This window comes from Corvus kubaryi, unplaced genomic scaffold, assembly GCF_017639235.1.
Source record: "Corvus kubaryi isolate FWS band 111438036 unplaced genomic scaffold, C.kubaryi_AGA036_p1.0 split3-37173, whole genome shotgun sequence".
Taxonomy (NCBI): Eukaryota; Metazoa; Chordata; class Aves; order Passeriformes; family Corvidae; genus Corvus; species Corvus kubaryi.
In genome coordinates, this window is record NW_024582085.1 from 1,111,906 (window position 1) to 1,134,476 (window position 22,571).

General features: G+C 39.3%; 1 protein-coding gene across 1 annotated transcript; it reads left to right on the plus strand.

Moving 5' to 3' along the window:
- Positions 1-101: 101 nt before the first annotated feature.
- Positions 102-21,368, plus strand: PATZ1 (POZ/BTB and AT hook containing zinc finger 1). Its single transcript, XM_042015137.1, has 5 exons — positions 102-137; positions 364-435; positions 2,840-3,011; positions 8,719-8,856; positions 10,656-21,368. Exons 1-5 carry the CDS (start codon positions 102-104, stop codon positions 11,072-11,074), a joined length of 837 nt encoding a protein of 278 aa, XP_041871071.1. The 3' UTR covers positions 11,075-21,368.
- Positions 21,369-22,571: the final 1,203 nt, after the last annotated feature.

A 22,571-nucleotide genomic window follows, 5' to 3' on the forward strand; every position in this document is an offset into this window, starting at 1 on the left:
CTGGATATAGGAGAAGGGGTAAGTCAGTTTTATAGCCAGAGTGGGGTAGCTCAGCTTCTGGCTCCACGGGACTGGGTGAAGCTGTCGTCTTTTGCGTGTCAATGTATGAAGGTCAGGCTGCAGTTTGGGAGCAAACGGTGATCTGAAAATCTGTGGACGTGAAAGAACAAGGGGAGAAAAAAGAAGTTTGCTCCTCTGCAAGACAAGAGAGGTTGTTCTTCTGGCAAATTAAATAAAAAATAAAAATGCAGGTTAAATTAAAGCACGACTTAACTGGCATCCCAGGTCCAGTGCATATCCCATTGATTTCAATGCAGAATGAGTTTCTTCCTGTCCTAATTTCTCTTACTTCCTGCCTATTAGCAGGAAAATGGCAGCCACCATGGAATAAGCTCAGAGACATCCACATCCATAGAAAAGTTGAAACTTCAAGAGGTATTTCTTAAACAATGTTTTTTAAACTTTATATATTCTTTTTGATCTATTTATATACCTGTGCAATGTTTGATAGGAAAGCACTGGAGAGTTTTCTTCTGTGATTAACAATTAATGATAAATACTTAGCGCTCATTTAGCACTTCACATCTTTCATAAAATAAAACTTTTTTTTCTCTATACCTTTTATAAATATTAACTATTTGAATATTAACTTCAGGGTTTTCTTTAACCCTAGTCCTGTCTCCCATTGTTGTAATTCAGCTAAACTGGTTCTTGCTTTCTCCACTGGACTTAATTATTGTTTTTAAGCTTCATTGCAGATATATTTACTCTATAGCTTATCCAAATGTGAGCTTTACACAACTCAGCAGCAAGAGTGGGAAATGAAATACATAAATTATTATATTACTTTTTCCTAAGCTTTCAACTTGCTGAGTTCACTGTGGGATAGATATAGTTTTACTTCTGGCATCCTGTATTTATGTGATTTGTCTCTGGTCTGCTTCATCAGCTAATTTGTTGGTGTGGCATCCCAGTACACATGGGGAGTACACACTCCCCATGCTCGGGTATGGACCTTCCTGTGGCTCCATAGCTTTAGAGTTATTGATGGTGGATCTCTTGGCTGTCATTGTTGATAGTCTAGTTATATATCTTTAGTTGATATCCAACAGATTGATTAGTATCAGTGCTGCAATCCTGCCTTAAGAGAGTGCTTACCTCTAAGAACGTTTTAGTAAGTGAAAGTTGCACCTGTTTTGCTCAGCGCTGTGTACTGAGATTTCAAATGAAGAGAAATTTTTCATGTTCAAGAATTTGCCTCTTAAACTTCAACACTTGTAATTTATAAATCTTTGTTTGGTGGGCCTAGTTAAACTGTGTATATCACAGAAATCCAGATAATTTCATTGTTGCCTTTTTAATTTCATTAAATCCTGATCCTCTGAGGTGTTAAGTCTTGTGCTTGCTGTAGAGCAGCCTCAGCTCCATGGGAGTTTTCCACACTTAAGCATCTCACAGGATCAAATGAGTGTAAAGCCTGTTGAAATGGATAGGTGCTTTTCCAGCTGCCTTTAATGTTTTTTGGATTAAGCTCTCGATTAACTGAATTTTATATACATGTTATCCTCCTCTGTATTGTCAATTTCATTTACTTGATTTATAATTTAGGAATTTTACTAAGATTGTTACATTAACAAGTCTTACCTCTTTTGAAACAGTGGTTTAATTACACACTGATATTTAAAAATACAGACAATATCCAATTCCCAAGACACTGAACAGCCTCATATTGTTTCTTTGGGGGTTCTGTTTATATATCTTAAAACGGTGTTATTTTACATGAAGTTGGTATAAGCAAAATACTACACTTTTGAATGTCACTGCTCCCGCTTGGTCTGGTCATTCTGATGTGTGTTTGCTTTTGTTTCTCCTCTTGCACTTGTGAAATGCTTTAGACTATAACTCTAATAACTTGTGCAGCATATTGCTGGTGATTTATTTCTCTTCACACATTAAGAGACAGAGCAAGCCTTTCAGAACTGGCAGGGCATTGTAACAGGCTGTGGGCACAGCCTGCCTGCCTGCCCATTGCTGGAGTTATAAAAATGGGAGGGAGCCTTCACTCATCATATGGATTTCAGCTGGGAAGTGGGCAAATAGAATCAATATTATCTTATGCCAAATCAAACTTGTTTTGTGGTAGTAAGTTGAATATGATACCTTGACCCAGGGGTAAGTTAAAACAGATTACAATGTCATGCAGTTATTTTGATACCTGCTCAGTTTTGAGGCTTCACTTCTACAGTTTGTCTGCACTGCTGCTGTGGATACCAGGATGACTCTTCTATTGTCTCTCGTCATATTGTCATCCCAGATAATTCTCTGGTCCTTTGTTTGTACATCTTCACACTCCAAAAGAATTCTGTGTGCTGAAATTAGATTTATCTCATCAAAGAGTAGAATTTAGGAAGATGACAGAGAGGACATTTTGAGTGATCTAAAGTGATTATAATGGCTCAGTGAAATGGCAGAACTTACTGTAAATGGAACAAAGTGGTTTGTGCTATTTCTTTTGTTAAATATTACTTAAAATTTTAGTATCTTCATCCTTAGAAAGGAGCTAAAGCCTTATGAGTCTATCTTGATGTAAGTTTTACTGTCTGTACTGTGTCAGAGCTGTTTTCTTGCTGCCTTAATTCTTCTGAGTAGTAACATTACATCTTGTGCAATGTGTTGATGTTCTGAATTTTTTATTTGGGGGAAAATGGCTTGTGCATCATGTTATTTTTGTGTTTGCACAGGATCTAAGGTATTTACTCTAAAGGATACTAAATATATTCAACAATATCAGTGCTGTTAGCAGAGTTGATGAGTCACATGGTTCTTGTTATACCTGCAGACTTGTAATGCTTCCTTTGCCACTCGTGACCGGCTGCGCTCACACCTGGCATGTCATGAAGACAAAGTTCCATGCCAGGTGTGTGGGAAGTACTTGCGAGCAGCATATATGGCAGATCACTTGAAGAAGCATAGTGAAGGACCAAGCAATTTCTGCACTATCTGTAACCGAGGTAATGAAGAAATTATTTTTTTATTCCAGTGGGATGGGACAGCACTCGAGGGGAGCTGTAAGGCTGCGTGATTCTCTCTGCAACAGGAGGAGGTTATACCCTGTATGTGTACATAGTCTGCTTTTCCCACTGAATACTTAACCCTGAAACTGGTGGAGTATAGGTCTGGCCTTTTCACATAGCAGATGGTTCCCAAAGAAACTCAGTTGAAATCTGAAGCAAATTTTATTTGCTAAGTAGCCAGACCCCTATAAAATAACCATGATAAGTTGCCTTGCTGCTGTTCAACATACATCTTTTTTTTTCCTATACCTGATTAGACTTGAGCCCTTGCAGTCAGTTTGGAAGAAGAATCTTTGAAATGCACATCAAGCTGAAAAGTAGACACTGAACATAAATCTGCATTATATTTCTAAGTCTTACTTAACCTCCTGGTGCAATAGAGTCAAGCTGCTTCTCCCTCTTAACACAAGAAATTGCTTTGTATTAATGTACATATCTAAAACATATTTTTAAAAGAGCACTAGAAATGTGCTTTATCTTTATTTGTACATATACAGCTTTTCACAGTTGGAAGGGATCCATAAAGATCACTGAATCCAACTCCCTGCTCCTTGCAGCACCATGTAAAACTAAACCATATGACTAAGAGCTTGTGAAACTTTTCCATCTGTTTGTGGTACTCTTCAGCTGGAGAGAGTTGGAAATTTAGGCTTTGTGGGATGTAAGCCAAGCTGGAAAAATTATTTTGACTTACTGGTGTCTTTGCTTTTGAGTGATTAATACACAACTTCAAAACGCCTTGTTGGCTCCCACAGGTATACATAGCTAGTAGGTGTTAGAAGAGCTTGCTGCTGTGTTTTGGGATCTTGTTTTTTCTGGTGAGTCTTTTTTCCTGACAATGGGTTCTCTTCTAGTTTAAGAGAGGTGAAATCTTTTGAGAAAATAAAGCTCTTCTGTGTTCAGTGTGGAGACTGTACACGGAGCTTTTGGAGTTGATGAGTAATAAAACATTAAATTGCAAGGGAGGTGTTTCTACTAGTTGAACAGTCTGTAAGGTCCTGAAAGTGCTCTTATCAGTGAGAGTGGAAAAGGCATCAGGGTTGAAAATCTTCAGGTTTTGAAGCTCCAGGTAGATAGCGTGAAATGAAGCTTGCCCTCCTTTTCAGCTGAAGGCCTGGCTTCTGAAGAACTGTTTAAGCTTATCCCGATTATTTTTGTGACAACAACATGGAAGATAACTGTTCGAGATCCAGGTGCTGTCCTGCTCTCCTTCCGTTGAACATGGTGCCAAACAGAAACTCAGATGCGTTGGGAGGAATTGTCTTGTTTCCACAATTGTAAGCTTGAGTTTCAACTTAACTACCACTGGATGTCACTGCAGCTCTTTGGAAATGGAACCAGTGTGACAAAGACAGACTCCGCATTCAAACAATAAAATGACTAAGTTTTACTCACATTTTACAAGTCTAAATGTACATTGGCAATTTAAATAAAATATACACTTATCTGTAGAAGGACAGGGAACCCGTTGTACAGCAAACTGTAAGCAACTATTTTCTTCTTACAGTTTGTGTATTTCATGGGAGTTGTCAGAATTGTCTGCTGTGAATTTCAGTTTACATCAGGATTTAAAAATTGTAATTATAATAATAATGTTACATTTTATAGGAAGTGTTAAAATTCATAGGAAGGGGAAGCTACAGACTGGATTTGTCAAACGGTTGTGTTGTACACTCATTGTTTTATGGTGTGAATTTTGATTATAGATTTATGATCAATGACAGTAGAATTTGTAATCCTGGGTGTCCTAGAATCAAAGTATAATGTTCATTGTTTTAAATAGTTATTTTTTAAATTGTAGAGCCTGGCAAGATGAAGTCTAATGGAAAATTTCTGGATTAGAAACATCTATTTGATAGGCATTGGTACAGTCAGAAGCCACACACAGTAACCTGATCACACCTCTGCCGTGGCTGCAGGGCTTGTGCAGTGGGATTTTGTTTATTCTTCCCTTGGCTTATGTGCTGATGTATTTTTTTAATTGAAACTTAGCTGGTTCTGGATATAGTAATTGTCAAGCAAGAATGCTCTACAAGCTCAAGCTGCTTGTGGAGCGGATTTTGGATGTTGGCCCACTTAAAAAAAAGTGGATGAAAAGGTGATGCTTTACACAGCTAAACATTCCCAGTGTTAATGACAGAGCTTAGACTCCCTCAGTTTATTCCATTGGACTGAAGGCTTTTCTGTGAAACTTAATCAAGTGTCTCATGTTGTTTTAAAGGTTTAATGGGTTTAGGAGATGGGGATGGAACTCAGTACCTGACAGAAAGCAGTAGCCAATGGTTTGCCATGTCATGTGTGTACCCATTTGTTGATCATACTTATTTCTTTTACAATGTGGCAGTATAATTTTTTTAAACTACCAGCTGTGATTTGATGTTTTTTCCAGGTTATTTTCTTACTTGGGGTCTTTATGCTTAGAATAGTCATGGAAGCAATTAAATCTTGTTAGATCAGGGAAACAGTGAAGTGGTTTTGAGGGGTTTTGTGTTGTTGTTTCTTTTTCTCCTGGGATTTTGGGGGTTGTTTTGGTTGGTTTGTTTGTTTTTCTTTTTTGGTTTGGTATTTTCTTTTTTTTTTTTAAAGAAATCCTCTAAAATGTGTTTAAAAAAACTAATCCTCAAGCCTCACTTTTTAAGACAAATTCTCTTTAATCAGTATAAATAAAAGAGACATGCTCTCGTTGCACTGTTATACAATCTTCTATCACTATCCTTAGGAACTTTATTTGCTTGTGTGGGTTTTTTCAAAGAATTCAAGAGATTAATGACTTTGGCAGGTCTAGAGTTGGTACTTAGTAATAACACATGCAACTCAGAAATTCGGGGTTGTGTTTCAAACACATACACATTGTTAGGAAAAGGGTGATTCCAATTACAAATTGACAAATGAGAATTTATTTTTCACACTGAGTTCTTTTATGTTTCATGGTGGACAGAGTCCATTAAAGCAAGACACATTCTCCTCATGTTCCAGCTAAATCCAAATTACAATTTTTGAGCAAGGAGCATCATGCAATTATTTCTATAGTTTATCTCCTTATAGATGTTAGCTGAGATCAAGGGATAGGTCCCATTTATATAAAGCAGATCATTTCCTTTCTATACATGTTTTAATATTGGTTCTTCTGGTATGAAGAAATAATCTGCTCTGCTAAGTGGAGAGATGTGTATGAGTGAAGCAATAAATACATTCCTTCTCTGAAAAATACTGCCACTTTATCCTGTGGATTAGTCGGACTTTGGTCTGAAAGAGACTTCTAAGAGTGAAGGATTATTGTCTATGAACCCCCATCTTCCTAGGACAGGCATTCATAATTAAAGTCTGGTGGAGATAAAAAGGCCAGTGCTAAGTGCTTCAGGAAGAAATTAGGATGAAAACAACCCCAAAAAAGTATCATTTTAACCAATTTCCCATGAAGCAGTTGGCATTCTTACAGTTTCGATGGAAGTTGATGACTCATATGTTCATCTGCCAAGTGCATAAAGGGGAGCTAACACACTTTTCAGCAGTTTTCATTATATAAAACCATGTACTCTATAAATAGAACTGCAGAGTTCAGAAAAGATATTGTGTAGCAGAGATTACAAATTCAGATTTCCCTGTGTCAGTTGTAGTATAGAAAAACACTGAAGACCTGCATGTAGTCCTTTTTTAATGGTTGGCAGTGAGATTTTAATGCATTGCTGCATCAAAGAGGTTGATCTCAGCATGCATGTGGTTATTAGCCACGTCTGAAATAAGGAATGTACCGCATAGGTTGGAGTGTCACCATTATATCTGTACACTGTGCCCTTTTCTCTACAAGTCAAGGACTGGCTCTTTCAGGTCTACAGTGAATTTTTGGTATTTGTAAGAGTATATTCTCTTGTTGCCCAGTGAGATTTTCAATGTGGCATTTCATGTCTGAGGGTAGGTCTTGCATTGTTTCGGAGGATAATATCGTTATATTAATTCCCTGGATGACTTGGCCTTGGTGACTCTGCTCCATTGTATTTTGAGAGTTGTATGTTCTTGGTTTCTTCAGTTGTGATGTATCTACTTTTCTGTACTTTCATCTTCAACTCAGGGGTCCACAGTAACTACCTCTTGTTCATTCTCAGCAACCTGCCTTTTTTCCCTTCAGCAGGTTGCTGTGGAGTTCTGTCTTGCTTTGCAGGTCCTGTATATATAATTCCTAATAACCCCTGGATAAAAGTCTGGGTAGAGGGATATTCTGTGTGCTAGGCACAGGGAAATCTAGTGTAAAGCCACATTCATTATTAAATTCAGCGCCTGAAACTAACAGCTGCAGTCAGAAAATCCACCCCAGAGAGGTGTGCAGTATTTGGTTTGCATCCTTCCTAATATATTATTATACATCATCAAATGTAAATGCAGTTATAGCACTACAAAAATGGCTTTATGGTAGAATATCAATTCATATTTTAAGCAAAGTATTGTTATGGAAGTTCTCTTGCAAGGTCTTGTGCTGTAAATGCTATATTGGTTTAAAAAAATCTAGGGCTTGGGTTTTCTCTCTCCAGAAAGGGAACCTGCATCTCTGGGTCTGTGATGGTGAACCTTGTGTTGTGTTCTTAGTTGTTAGTGGAAAGTGTTTCTAACATGAAAGTGCCATAATATTCTGTTCAAAACATAACAGAAAATTAAGCTGGTCGTTGGTAGTAGCTTTACCTCTGTAGGAAGTCTTTAAAACTCTGTCCTCCTTGTGCCTCATATATGGTCCAAATGTACTAATAGTAATTGCAAATCTTACTAAGGTTGAATTTAAAAACATTTCAAAGTATATGTGAGATAATTTATTGCATTAAAGAAGAGGGACATATTTGTGAGACTTAAAAAACCATTTTAAAAAGCACATGCACAAATGTAAAAAACTATTTTGTTCAGAAAGCAATTGTTTGATATATATATATATATTTACTTTCAGTGTTTGGCGCTTACCAATCAGAGCTATTAAAAATACTGACATTTATTTTTAATATTTTTTGTTAACTGTAGGCAAAATGTGAGTTCTAGTATATTTTTTAAAACTTAGAATGAGCTGACTGCAGGAAATGTTTTTCAAAAATTACTATAGAACAAAACTGTATATCTTAAAACTCAATAGTTTCAGCTTTCTGGCTTCTAGAAGTCACTATAAGTGCTAGAAACCCAAGGGGAAATCACACTAAAAGCCAACAAGGGGTGTTACTAGATAGCATTCTTTCAAATCTTAACAGCATAAAATAAACTAATTGGAACTATCTTCCAAAGTATTATCAGATCACAAAAGCATTTTTAATTAAAACAAATAAAACAGCACAAAAATGATGAAGAGACATGGGTGCCTTTTTGTATGATGTCTCTTCTGCCTTTTTTCCCAGAAAGTTTCATGTCACCTGCTAGGTTTGCTACCACAGAATTTGTTTCTCAAGGAGGCTGTTTTCTTTTTTCTAACAAAAAGCAAACTCAGTCTGATGAAAAGCGTGCATTGCATTACTGCCTGATGATGACAGGAATCTTACCTGAGCATGTCAGAGGGAACTGGTGGAACAGCAGCTTTGCAATAGGGAGCAGGAGCAAGAGAAAGATTAAAGGAACAGGGAAGGCAGATGTGTGTCTTTGCTGGTGGCAGGATCTCATCTCCTTTTATCTTGTTTAGGTTTCTCCTCTGCCTCCTACTTAAAGGTCCATGTTAAAACCCACCACGGTGTTCCCCTTCCCCAGGTCTCCAGGCACCAGGAGTCCATCCCGAATGGGGGAGCAGCGTTCCACTGCGTCAGGACCTATGGCATCAAAGGCAAGAGACTCGCTGCTCTGCACCTTGCTGCTCTGTGCAGAACTTTGTGTTGTGGGGTGTTGGGCTGGGCACAAGAAAGGGGAGGGAGGAAGGACAGGGACAATACTGGAGAGAAGCTTAGGGAGATGCAGAGAAATTCCATAGCATCACACAGGATGTAATACCTGTCATTGGATAGCTGATTTAACAAAGTTTAGGGGAAGGAGATGGACACAGAAGAGTATGTGATTTTTTGGCAGCTTCTTTGATTTGGAAGATTGAAAAAGCCAGGTTAGTTATCTTGACCGTCTTCCTTGGAGCAGCAGTCAGCATCTGAATTTTGCCTGAGGGCGAGTTCATTAGTCCCACTCCACTTGAATCTCATGTCAGTCAAACCCCATTTCTGGTTTTGGTGAGGAGCCGTACTGTACGTGCAACCAGCTGTCTGTAGCTAAACTTACACTTCTCAATGCATTTGTTGGGGAGGAGAGGTAAAGGGTGGTAATAGTACTGGTGCTTTTTTGTTGTTTTTAACGTTAATTTAACGTGGGGGTGGGGAAGAAAAAGATGTTACTGTAAGCATAGCTAAAGAGTATTTAACTGCTGAATAAGTAAACCAGTCTGTTTACCTGTGTAGCATAGGTTTTTGCTTCTTGGTTTGAGCTGTCACTATTCGCGGTGAAGGTGAAATATCAGAAAATTCTTCAAAGCCACAGTTATTCTGTTTTTTTTCTTGCCCAGGAGAACACAGTGGGCTGGGTTAAACAAAGTCTGTGCCAGCAGAAAGCTAGTGTTGTGTTATTTTTTCTGTTGAAGTCTTGATAGAGTTACTACAGAAGCCCTTTAGTTTTGGGTGGTGTGCTGACTTAACAAGAGATTTATTCCAGCTCAGTGGTATATTGATTTCATGCATATCCTGTTAGGTTTGTTATGCTGAGTCCAGAGCAAATCTGTCTTTTGGGTTGTGCCAAGTGGTTCTTTGGTCTCTTAGAGTTAATAGTAGGTACAGCCTATTTGTATTCAGAGACTCGTTCAGTGAGCACGTCTGGGTTTCTCACACTCATTCACATGCACTGAGCAAAAAAGTATGGACAAACTTCCTTGGCATGATGCCATAGGAAAATGGGGAAGACTCCAAACGTACCAATGGCTTTGCCAGGGCATATATCCAAATAATTTAAATAACATCCCTAACCTCTCTGCTGTTTCACACTACAGTATTTAAAGATAGAACAATTTTAGGTTGTGAAGTTCGCTTCTACAGTGTTGCATTTGTAAAAAAGAGTTCCTTGAGACTAAATGGAATTGCACTTCTTAAATTGCAGTAGCTCACTGCTGTTTTGCTGAGTATTTCCAGGTTTCTTCGCATCTTGCTGCAGCCTGTTGTACTTCATGAAGTTTCTAGGCTCTCCCCCAAAGTATCAACAGTATTTCAGAAGTGTGCAAGTGAATTGCACAGTTAAGAACTCGTCATTAGGTCCATCCTTTTGTAGTGTCTGAGGTGTAAACATTGTGAGACATCCTTGGGATTCAAGAAGTGTTATACAAACCAGAGACCCATTATGGTTGCATTCAGTATCATGACAAATCCCTAATGGAACCCCAGCTGTTGCTCTGATAGCAGCCTGGTGGTTTGGAAAGGGGACCTATGCTCAAGGGCTTTAGAATATGAGGGATTGGCTGTTAAGTGTGTATCATTCTGTTGTGACAGGCATTAATGTGATCAGGTGGTAACCAATCTAATTTATTTTAATGCATGTTAAATATCTTCCTTTGGGAGCTAAGATTCTGAAAACTCCTCTCTTTTCTTTTTCCCATAGAAGGCCAGAAATGTTCACATTCGGACCCGATTGAGAGTTCTGATTCATATGGAGACCTCTCTGACACCAGTGACCTCAAGACTCCTGAGAAACAGAGCACCAATGGGTCCTTCTCGTGTGACCTGGCAGTCAGCAAAAACAAAATGGAAACGGAAGGAGAGAAGAAGTACCCATGCCCTGAATGTGGCAGCTTTTTCAGATCAAAGTCTTATCTGAACAAACACATACAGAAAGTTCACGTCAGGGCCCTTGGTGGCCCATTGGGGGACCTGGGTCCTGCTCTAGGATCCCCCTTCTCACCTCAACAGAACATGTCTCTTCTGGAGTCGTTTGGGTTTCAGATCGTCCAGTCAGCATTTGCATCCTCCCTAGTGGATCCAGAGGTCGACCAGCAACCAATGGGGCCAGAGGGGAAATGAGATCAGTTGGATCTTGACAAAGCAAAGCAGCAGTCTGGCTATAATGATAAGATGCTGTGAATGAAAGAGGAAATAATGAAATTTGGTTCTATAGCTGAGAATTTTTTATTCATTTTAGCTTCCCTCTTTGACTCATGCCCTACCCCACCTTTAAATCTTCACTGGGGAGAGGGAGAAAATGCTTCTTTAGCTGATAAATTACAGAAGATGGTGGCCTTGAATAGGAGAAATGACCCAAAACAAATGGAGCTTTAGAGGCTGCTGCTGGTGTTTTCTTCATGTTCTTCTAGAATAATCAAAAGTTACCAGCACTGGTCTGAGAATGAGACAAGTCCTAGTGTCAAGGCACCTGGGGGGCTGCAGCTACAGGGAGCTGTGATTTTGTTCTCTCTCTATTCCCCCGCCCTCTGTAAACTCCCCCAGAAAAACAGTAAGTTTTAAAAGCAGACCCATTATTGAATATAATGTTAAGTAAAATGCCCTGTGGTTCCTAGCAGGTTACAATGCAGTTGTCCTTTTAAAAACAGAAAAATTTAAAGAAGGTGAGAAAATTTGAACCCCTTCTGCCTTTGTGAGGCTGTGAGTGCTGCAGCAGGACTGAACTGCTGAGAAAAATCACCTTTCAGAACAGGTTTTTTTATTACTTTTGACCATTAAACTTGCTGTCAGGTTTTTAATTCTTTATTATTATTATTATTATTTTAGGACCTGTTGTAGTGAATTGCTACTGAAAAGCCAGTCTAAGGCGATACACAGAGCACTCGTAAAGCAGCAGTCACATTAGGGTTAGTATTAATTTTTTTTTTTAGATGTACCATAATTAATAACTTGGCTAGTTGGTTGTTTTAAGTCTATGAAAGAAATAGTTTTTATGAAAAAAAAGAAAAAAGAAAAAAAAAAAAGGAAGGAAAAATACCATTACAGTCTGGTTGACTGGTGCTCATTTTACATGTGGGGACCTAGGGGATGAACACGATCAGCTATCGGATTAACACTATGTACCACTGACTTGTTTAGTGTGAATAAACCCAGGGGTTCACAGAGTGATTTTGGTTTAATTGGATTGGACTCTATTAAAGAAGTTAGTATGTTACTTTGCATCCCCTCGTTTTGTCTGGTTTTTGAGCAATTTAGCCACCTGTCCAAAAAGGTGTGCAAATGAGAGACAGTAAATAATATGTGAATCCCACTCTGCACTGTGCTGTATTCTCAGTGAGCTGGGCTTTCTGGCCACAGTCGTGCTCTCCTGATCTGTCTCTAGTCAGGTTTGCAAAAGCCACTGTTACTCCTTTCTTTTCCAAATGAGAAGGGTTTCTAGTATAAGAGGTGGGAATTGCAAACAGCATATCTTTGAAAAAGCATTGATTACAAAATGCAAAGAAGCTGGACTCTAGGCTGTTGGACATTACATTTAATCTGAAAATACCACTTGTGCAGAAATAATGTCCTTTCTTGGCCCTCCCATTCCTTCCATGTAACTAGTCAAGGTTTTATGTACCAAACCCAGGTATAAATGTTGTTTAACACAGGGTTAGGAGTTAGGAATACTCTGAGTTTTAATTATGGTTCTGCTGTTGATGCTTGAGGTCACATAGAACAGTTTCCTGAATTTATTCCTTAATTTCTATCTGTGAAGAATCTTCTTTACATCACAATTGTTGAGAGGGTTATTGAGCAAAGGTTTAAGCAGTGATTTGGTAAACTGCTTTGTGTATTGAATGTTTCTAAAAAAGGCCACTCTCAAGAGCCCATGTCCTGCACCAAACTTGCATCCTATGAAACAATATCTATCTCCATCATTAATACCGTGCTGGAGCAGGACAGAGCCCCTCAGACCAGGTTCTCATTTCCTGCAGGACACCTGCCTGCATAAACATGCACAGAGACACAAACCCCTTGTACCACAGCCTGCATTGCCCAGGTGCTCTTAATTCAAACCCTGCAGCTGATGCTTAACTGATATTCCCATTTTGGTTTTATGTTATAATTAGAGAATCCTTTGTAGGTATATGGATTTTGGAATTGCATTCTAAATTCTACAGAGTTAGAAGACCCAGATTCCCTCTTGTAAGAAGCTACCTTTTGTACTTGCTCTTGACTATTATAAATCAAGGATGAATAATCAATGGCTTTCTCTTTATAGCACCAGCACTTTCTAAATTGAGAGCATGTTGCAGTGGACTTGATGTTTTGCTATTAATCTGTGTTGGGAGACTGAAGGACATGTTCTTCTCCAGTCACCTCCTCCCAGAATCCTGGAATAGGTATGAACCTCATTTAAAAGGAAAAACCAGTGAAACAAACCAACCCCACCACTAAAGCTTCATGGAATTGCTCTTGTACTGGTAAGATTAGTGGACAGGTAGAAACAGAACAGCTTAGAAAAGTGACAAAACATTTTAAAATACCTTACAAATCTAGTGCTGAGACAACCTTGCAAGCAAATCAGGAGAGAGCAGGCTTTCCAGTCAGCCTAACAATTTGTTGGGATTAGCAAATGCAGCTGCAGTCACTGATTTACTAATAGCTCATAATTAATCCACAAGGGTAATTTCTGTTGAACTGAGGCTGTATGCTGAAAGAGAGAAGTTTGTGTCCCCAGTGTTCTGTGCACTCAAAGAAGGTACATTAGCCATAAAATTCAACTCCAAAAGCTAAGTCCAGAGTATAGGATTCTTTCATCCTGCATTTAGCTCCCATGACTTCAGTGTTACAAGTGGGTTGAATTTTGGCTATATCTATTAGAATTTAATTTTGAATGCTACAGAATTTGACTTTGTGAAACAAAAGCCTTGAACTAAAAACGAAGCTTTCTAGAACAGTGTGTTCTGCTTATCAAAGAAAATGCTTACTAAGTTGTCATGAATACACTGAATTAAAACTACTTACTTCTCAGTCTAGTGGACAGGGAAACAATTAGGCAGGAGGTTAACAATCCTGAAATGACAGTTCTAGATCATCCTAGTGTAAATGGGAGAGATTTGTACCAACATAGGAGGCTGGTGCAGGCTAGTGCCAGTAGGAAGTTGGGCAGATCTTTAGCTGTGGTGTGTTTTCAGTGTTTTTTGCTTCTTTGGGGGCATACTCTTCCATTCTGGACAGTAATTTAATCTACATGCAAATTCTTTCTATTCTGTACTTTGGGAAATGCCTGTTTCTCATAGAACATGAGACAGCTCCAAACAAAACTCAGCCTCACAAGCTCAGAGTTCAAAGGGAAGTATATAACATGCCCTGAGCTGCAGCTTGTTGCTATTACACTTTATTTTTAATTGGTGTATAAGTGTATAGATCATAGTTCTGATTTTGGGCCACCCTCCTTTGCTTGCCTTTTCCTTTGGAAAGACTACAAGCCAATGTTTGAGTTGGTGCACATGTCAAGAAGGAAACTTCAGTTCATGCAAATTTATATAATCAGACTTCTAGTATTTGTTTGTATTATAGGAGTCCCATAACCTCTCATCTGAGGCTCAGAGCCTTGTGTATTATGTATGATGAAAACATCTTCAATCATTCATATATTAAAGACAGACAGGAAAGGAATAGATGCTTAAAAGAGAATGAGTGAAAGATAAAGGACTAAAAACCACTTGCATTCATGCTTAAGTGTTGTGTTAAATGTGAGGGCCCAGACTTCTCAGGCTTCTTTTTTTGCCTGAATTAACTTTCATAAATGTTAATCCACAACAAATGCAAGGTAAAGCAATTTAATGTGAATTCATTCCATACTGAGTTAAATTAGGTGACGCGGCCTTGCATTTGTCATGTCTTAAATGTGTGCAAACAGTGTGGCTCACCTGACACATGCCAATGTACATGTGAGCTTTAAATCGTAAGTGATTTGCCCATGATGATGTGGGAAATTGATAGCAGAACCAGAAATTGAACACAGATTTTTCCTTCTCTCAATCCAGTGCCTTAATTATAGTAGGGCAAAGTATTATATGTTGGGGGGGGGTGAATTTTTTTGTTTTTAGTCTAGAACTATTAAGATGGTGTGGAGTTGGTCTTCCTACCAATCTTTTGAATAATTGTAAATGCCCAGTCACAAATTTAGACCTGTTTGAGTGCCAGTGACTTAGGGAATATTTGTTATTTCCCATGTATTCCCTGAAACTATTGTTCCTCCCTCAACTGCTGTCAGCAGTAAGGAATGACTTGAATAGAAGAGCTGTGTAACTGAATGTCTATCTAACTCAACTAATTGAATTGCTAGTATGAAAGCTAACCTAGATTTTGTAGGCTCTGTTGTAACTTTAGTGTCTTGTTTTTTCACTAAATCCTTGTTCCTAGAATTCAATATCTAAACTTACGTCTTGATTTGGGAGTGGGGTACCACTTTCAGCTTTAATTTTTTTTAAGGTGCTTGCTTGAGGAAGTAGATGCCAAAGTAAACTTCAAAGGAACTCCAGACTTCAGTGTTGGAAGAATGAATGGAGAGCAAGAGCTCTCCTTGGGTTTCATGAGAGATAAATGGACAAAGTAAAAAACAGCCACCAGAATTCTAAGTAATGAAACAGGAAAGGCTTTTCTTTACCACCAGCAAAAATAATAAGATATTTTCAATTGTCACTGTGGCAGAAAGTCTGAGAGCAAGTGCCAAACAACACCATGGAATGTGCTGGCTTTTTCAGCATTATGATTATACATTAACAGCATTATCAATACCCACATGTAAATTAAGCCAGCTTAGTACTGTTCAACTTTTCTTGGGCACAATACCTGAGTTTTATTTGAACAGAACAGAAGCTCACAGTGAATCTCTGAGCTTGGGCTCTCAGTTCTACCCTGAGAGAAAACAAATGAGCAAAGAGAGGGGGGGAAGAAAACCTACTAGGAAAACTTAAAAAGGAAAACAGATTCTGGAAGGCTCCAGTGTCTCCTCAAAGAGCCACGATTTTTTTATCTTGAACATCCTTTTCAAAACAAGATCCTTCAGCTGTTGTGAATGAGCCCTTGGGAACAGATTTGGCTTTCAGCCCAATCTGCTGCAGCTCCCTGGCCCCGTGAGAAGGCAGCATGTTCCAGAGCACTGAGCCTGGGACCCAGAGGGAGGGAGGCAGGCAGTGCTCCTGGGCTGCAGCCACAGGTACTGCTACAGAGTCAGCACCAATACTGGCAAAGTGTCATCTTCCTGCTCCTTTGACCCTCACCCTCCACACATCCCTGTGCCAGTGTGGTGCCTACTCAGATGTGTGCAGCTCTGCAGATAACTCTGTTGGCTATAAAACAAAGCAGGGAGCTATTTGGCTGAAAAGAAAAAAGAGAAAGCACCACTTAAAAATAGTGATACGACATAACTGCAGAGTGATGCAGCCCAGGAGCAGGAGCCCTAGCTGTGAGGGATTGTGGTGATGGTTGGAATGGTTATGGCACATCAGTGAAAAACCACAGCTGTGCACTCTGTGGTAGCGGGCAATGACAGCCTGTTTGCCAAGAATTAACACCCTGTGTCATCTCTAGCCTCTTCTGTGTTGTGTTCCTGTCTGTAAAATGAGATTATGATAACCCTTGGGTAAGAATGTGCCAATATTTAATTGATATGCCAAATTGTGCTGCACAATTTTGCTGCTGAACTCTGTCACAAATGTTTGGCCTCACTGACTTAAGGTGTAATGCAAAGTTAAACAAACATTTGGCCACATTTTTCCTGGAAGGTGTGATATTTAAATTTATTTAAAGACTGCCTGGCACTATTGATCTGCTCTCAGGGTTTATTTGAATGAAGCTTTTCCTGGGTGGCCTCCATACTTGTACTGCAATTTTGGAGACCTGGCGAGATATGCTGAAGGAAGGAGGTAACTGGAGTCTCACTGATGTTCCAGTGACTCCCTCCCAGCTCCTGTGTTCCATGTGGACCATGGAGTCACTTCATGCAGCCACTGGCAGCCATAAATGCTCTTGAGCATCCTGCAATCACATTGTGACCTTGGGTAAGTGATTTTATAATAAATCAATCTCATGCTTGCTAATACCTTTTTGGCTGCTGTGTCTACAAACTGGTGCCTTCTCCAGGCAAATTTTACATGTCCTCTGCAAAGTGTCAGACTGACTGCTGGCTCTTAAGGAATCAACCAAGCCTTGCTCTTGGGCTCAGAATTTTTCTTCGGTACTGTTGTAATCTGAAAGTTTGCTGCAATTCGTGCAAATACCAGAGTAAGAGAGAAAATAAAAGGCTGTTCTTAGATGTCCTGTAGAGTGAACAACTGAAACATGAGTATGGGATGAGCCAGGAAAACTGGCATTTTTCCCTGGCTGCACGCCATATGGAAGAGACAGTGCCTTGGAAGGGAAGGAGCCATTGGCTCTGATGAATCCCAGTCCTGCTTCTACTGAAGTTGTTGGGAATCCTCCCATTGTCTTCAGTGTGAGCAAGAAAGGATCTTAGGTGAGGATGGATGACTCTTTCCCTACTTGAATGAAGTCTCTTGCCTATTTATGGGCCTGCTTCTATTGAAACCGAGCCTGTTTTAGCCTTTTTGGGTTCTTAGGGACCTGTTTGTATAAAGCAACTTACCTACCTATCTTTTTTTTTTTTCTATTGTGTGTATTTTTTGTATGTTTTGTTGGAAGGTGAAGCCTCTGTAGAAGGGGATACAAAACCTGATTTTTAAATAGTAATAAACCAAAAGAGAATTAAACTCTGCAGGCTGCATGCATTCATTTCCTGGAGATGGAGAGTAGAGACCATGAGTGCACAGAGAGATGGCCTGGACTTCTCATATCTCAAAATCTTCCCTTTTTCAGAGACAGCCTTTGCATATCTCCACAGCTCTATGTGAGAATTCATAGTGTGGTGGGCAGGTTGCAACACTGTGTATCAGGATGGCCTTATTTTAACTAGGAAATCCTTTCTCTGGCACTGTGTGGTGAGATTTCTTGTTTTAGCATAAGTGGATGGAGTAACAAGTAACTGTGAAATTTGGTATTGTCCTCACTGAATGGCAGTGAAATAAAACTGAGGTCATATAAACAGATTTTTGCTTCTGGCCTGCCTACCTCAGGTGCTGGGGCATTGGTCAAATGTTTTAATTGTCAATGTTTAATTGGTCAAATGTGTTTTAACTCCACACCCTTACTAAAGAAATAAGTGCAAGTATTAAGTGAAACTTAACTAAGTCTTTGTTCGTTCCTGACTTTTTACCTCCTCATGGTGTTAGCAGTTGGAGCTTTAACTTTCTAAAAGAATGGCAAACTCAAGACCAAAATAACAACAAAGGTTTGCCCTGTTCTGTAAACATACTTAAAGGAACAGAGTCTTTACTTTTGTAAATAGATACAAAAATGTCCACGTGCCTATGTCAGTCATGAAAAAGGCTATCTCTGCATGCTTATGGCATGTGTGTGACCCAAAGAAAAGAGAGATTTGCCTTTCTACACAGGAAAGAAAGGGCAGCTTCCCAAAATAAACAACTCCTCCCAACACCACCTGTGGAGATAGGTCTTTCACCATACCTGTGTGCCAATGGTTTTATCTGCTTTCAGGTCAGTGAAGAAATAAAATCCAGAGGTGTGCACTCTGCATTGTAAATGCCCATGAATCCTGTACTTTATGAGGAAACAGTAGTAGCTCCAGTGCAAGGTTTGGTCTCTGCTTCTCTGCTCACATGTTGAATTACAGAGACCCATTACAAAATGAGTCTCTGCTTCTGCTCTTATGTTGATTACTCTAGTCCTAGTCCCAAAACCCCAGAGACATAAGAAAATACATATTTGGGTTTTCTATGTGATCAAGTTTATAACTTTACAGCCTTTCTGATGGCTTGGGATATAAGTCACATGAGTGGTTGTGCTATTTAGAGTAGGAGTTTTGCACATTTAAGTGCAACTCTGACCTTATGTTTTCCACAATGAAATCTAACTATTTCTGTGGTAATACTCCATTATTATTGAAGTTTGAACAGCAGACTCTTTCACTTCTGTTTGACTGTGAAATTGGCTTCCATGGTGAGTGAAAGATTGGTAGAAGGATATTTAATAATCCCATCCAATTCAATAGAAGTTAATTTGAACAGATATCAGAACAGAAATCTCTTCCATTTGACTGAAATGTCCAGATGTTTTCATGCTGTCTTCTCACATTTCTCATATGCAGATAAACAATTCTTTTTAGATAGGCATTTTCTAACAAGAATGAATTGGTTTATCAGACTGCTTAGCTTTGCCAGGTACTGCTGGGCACAACAGTGGTTTGAGAAACAAGAAAGTTACAAAAGTACTTTTATACCTTAAAAAACAACCAAACAACACATTCTCCTATTTTAATGAATTCCTGCATTAATGCTTATTTGTGCTTTCATCTAAGTCAGCACTACACGTGTAGAACTTGAGAACATTGCATGCATATCTGTCTTCAGGATTCCTTCCCCTACAAAACCATTTCATAAGGTAGGTATTGCATGACTTTCAAAGTCCTTGCAGACATACAATCATTTCTGCCTCTGTGACATAAGTAATATTAACATGGGAAACCAAGGCAGAAGCTTGCCTAAAGTCAGGCAAAGATCAGTTAAGGAATTTTGAGTAAGGCTCCTGTTCTTGGCTCAGACTTATGTGTTCTCTGAGTAGATCACAGTATCTTTCAAAATAGCTTCCCTTCATCCACCCTTAGAAATGTGTGCTCTGTTTTTTGTCAGTAGCAGCCTGCATCTGTAGCAAAAAACCAATCAAACAAACAAAAAACCCAACAAAAACCAGTGCAGTTGGAGACTGAAACATCTTTAGACAGCTGTACCCAGTTCCTGACAATATTGCTATGGTTTTATGGTATTCTGCTACGAGACACACCCACCTGTTGGATAGCAGGTAAAGCAGTCTGTGATCCAGATACCAAGATTGGAATGCTGCAGCCAGGGAAAGAGCTGAGGTAAGATCCATGGGGACCTTCACAACTGCTACAGTGGGCCAGCATGAACACAGATGTCTGTTGGCACTTGGGCCCTTCAAAACTGCTGAGAAAACTGTGAAAAGGCACTGGGCAGTTCTTGGGAAAAAAAAAAGGACGAAGAATTGATGCTGTCAGAGAGGACTCGGTGTGTGAAATTTCTTAAGTCAATGATTGCCGAGAGCATGTAGTGCTAATCTCTTAATGCTGGAGAAGCGTAGCTGTGGTGCTTCTCCCCAGTAAACAGTAGGGCCCAGATTGCCCTCCCGAGGCCTCTGGCCTTTTATTACAGCCCACACAGAAAGCTCATCTGAGAAAGCACTCTGAGTTAGTGGAGCAAACTCTGAACCAGTCTGAACCAGTTCAAATATCGCATATGGTTGCTTTGCTTCTGCAGACTTCCTTGTTAGTCCTCGGAGGCTGTGGCTGACATTTACTTAGCAATAGCTTATGCTGTCAGACTGAAGGGGGAGGAGAAAGCCTCTCCTTGAGCATGTTAGCAGCGCGACGCAACAGTGCCAGCAGATACTCCTGTCGCTCCACACCAACTCTTTTGTAGTCACTGTCTCTGTTTTGATTTTTGGTTATATTCGGCTCAGTTTCATAAACTCAACATCTGATCCTTTTGTTGCAGCCCTGATGTTCTTTTGTTACATTCAAATTGTATCTAGGTTAGAAAGGAAACACATTTTTTTCCAACTCCTAAATCTGTGCTTCCAAAAGGCTTTTTACAGGTGAGACCCACAGTTATTTTAATGATCAAGACAGGCAACAAAGAAATAAAACCCCTGATTTTGTTGGAGTTGCAGGTGTTTAATAGTGTTTAGTAAGATTTGATGCTCACAGCTTTTTAAGCTTAAGCACAAATTGCTCTAATATTCTGTTCATGGTAAATGAGGTCTTGGAATCTGTCTTTATTCTCAAGCATTGCTATTTGTGAAAGAAGCAGAAAATTGAGAAAAACTAGTTTTGAGGAAAAATTGGAACAATTATTTTGGTTACCTAGGAAGAAGAAAGAGGAGGATATGGGAACATGACATATGTCCTGTTACAAGGAGGGCAATGGTCAACTTCTTCCATTTTAAGCAACCCATGTTCATTTGGCTAGGAAAGATTACTCAGATTAGAAAACTCATTTTGTTTACTCCCTCCAATGTCTTATTTAGTAAGATTAAGCAATAAAGCATGTTAGTGCTTGCATAGGAGGTTAGATGAACTTCTGCCTGGCAAGATCTGAACACACTTGGCTGTGGCCAGAGAAGGAGGGTGGGTTTATGGCTTCTTGCAGAGCTGTGCATCTATGGTGCCTCCCTTGGCACAGAGTGCTGTGCTGTATGTTAGATTCCTTTTTTTTTTTTTTAATAAAAATCTCAAAGCACTTTGAATTTTTCCACAGGTGAAAAAATAGAACAAACAAACAAGAAAGAGCAGCTGACAGACAGGAGAGAGAGAAAGCAGACATTGTTCATTCTGGAACCTGTATAAAGTAAACAGCAGAAAGGTACCAGCTCACAGCTGAAACTGGTTCACACTGAGTTTAGGGAGGATGCTTAATGTCCCTCATTCCTAAAAATAGTGTATATATTCTCCTGTGAAACATGGGGATGTATCGTGATACATGTACGTGTATATACCTACAGACATCTAAGTGTGAGGAAGTAGCTGCAGAGCTATTAACTTACTTATAGTTTGGGTAGTTTAAAATCAAGTCCTAGGAAATAATGTCATGTTTAATCTCTAAAAGTGTAGCAAGAAAAGCAAACCCATTCCCAAGCAGCAGAAAGAGCAATTGAGTCTGCCTCTGACATGTGCCACCTGGCATCCTATTAAACTTAACTCTGTGAAACTACCAGGCATAAATCTTCCCTCATCCTGGAGAAAGCTAGAGATGAAAGAGAAAATTATGCTTAGAAGTCAGTTGTGGGAAAGACTTTGATCTTTACTATTAATGTGAAGGTTTTTGCATTTCTCCCAGATTCCCCATTGTCTTTCTGTGGACTAGAAACTCAAATTGCTGGAACTTGGCTGAGTATAATGGAAGGTCTGAGATTTGTTTCCAGAGAAATTACTGCAGTTCTGGGATCAGTATGTACAGAAGGAGGTGCTTTCTCTGCTAGGTGGCATGGAAGCATTAGTTAGTCTCATGAAATGAGCAAAAAGAAATTAATTGTGCAGGTTGGCAGTCCATCTGCAAACAGTTTTGGACAGGCAGTGCCTCTTGATGCATGTGTGGCCCTGCAGTTTCTGCTGAAGGGAATTTGTCCCATAAAATCTGTGATGAAGAGCTATTACAAACAGGCAGCTTGATTCAATAGCCCTTATTAAAAATTCTTGCTGACTCCAGTTAGCCTTGCCTTTACAGAGAGTAACTGGAGAGCATCAGGAATGCAGTTACAGGGTGTCTGTGCAGACAATGAGCATAATGGCACAAAGGCTGCATCTTAGCTGGTGATGTCAGTCAGGACTGGCACAAACAGTTGGTTTCCTGTTTTGATTTTTTACAATTTTTTTTTAATCTGACATTACTAAACTAAATTTTCTGTAGTGGTAAATCAGATCGTTAAAGTGTGAATCACACACAAATGTGTGCTAAGACTCGTGGTTTCATACCTC

Bases quoted from the DNA above. Each gene is read 5' to 3' on its own strand.
- PATZ1 (XM_042015137.1), top strand. From the start codon at position 102: ATGTATGAAGGTCAGGCTGCAGTTTGGGAGCAAACG. The intron at 138-363 runs GTGATCTGAAAA...CCTGCCTATTAG, and splicing joins CTGCAGTTTGGGAGCAAACG to CAGGAAAATGGCAGCCACCA. The intron at 3,012-8,718 runs GTAATGAAGAAA...TATCTTGTTTAG, and splicing joins CTGCACTATCTGTAACCGAG to GTTTCTCCTCTGCCTCCTAC.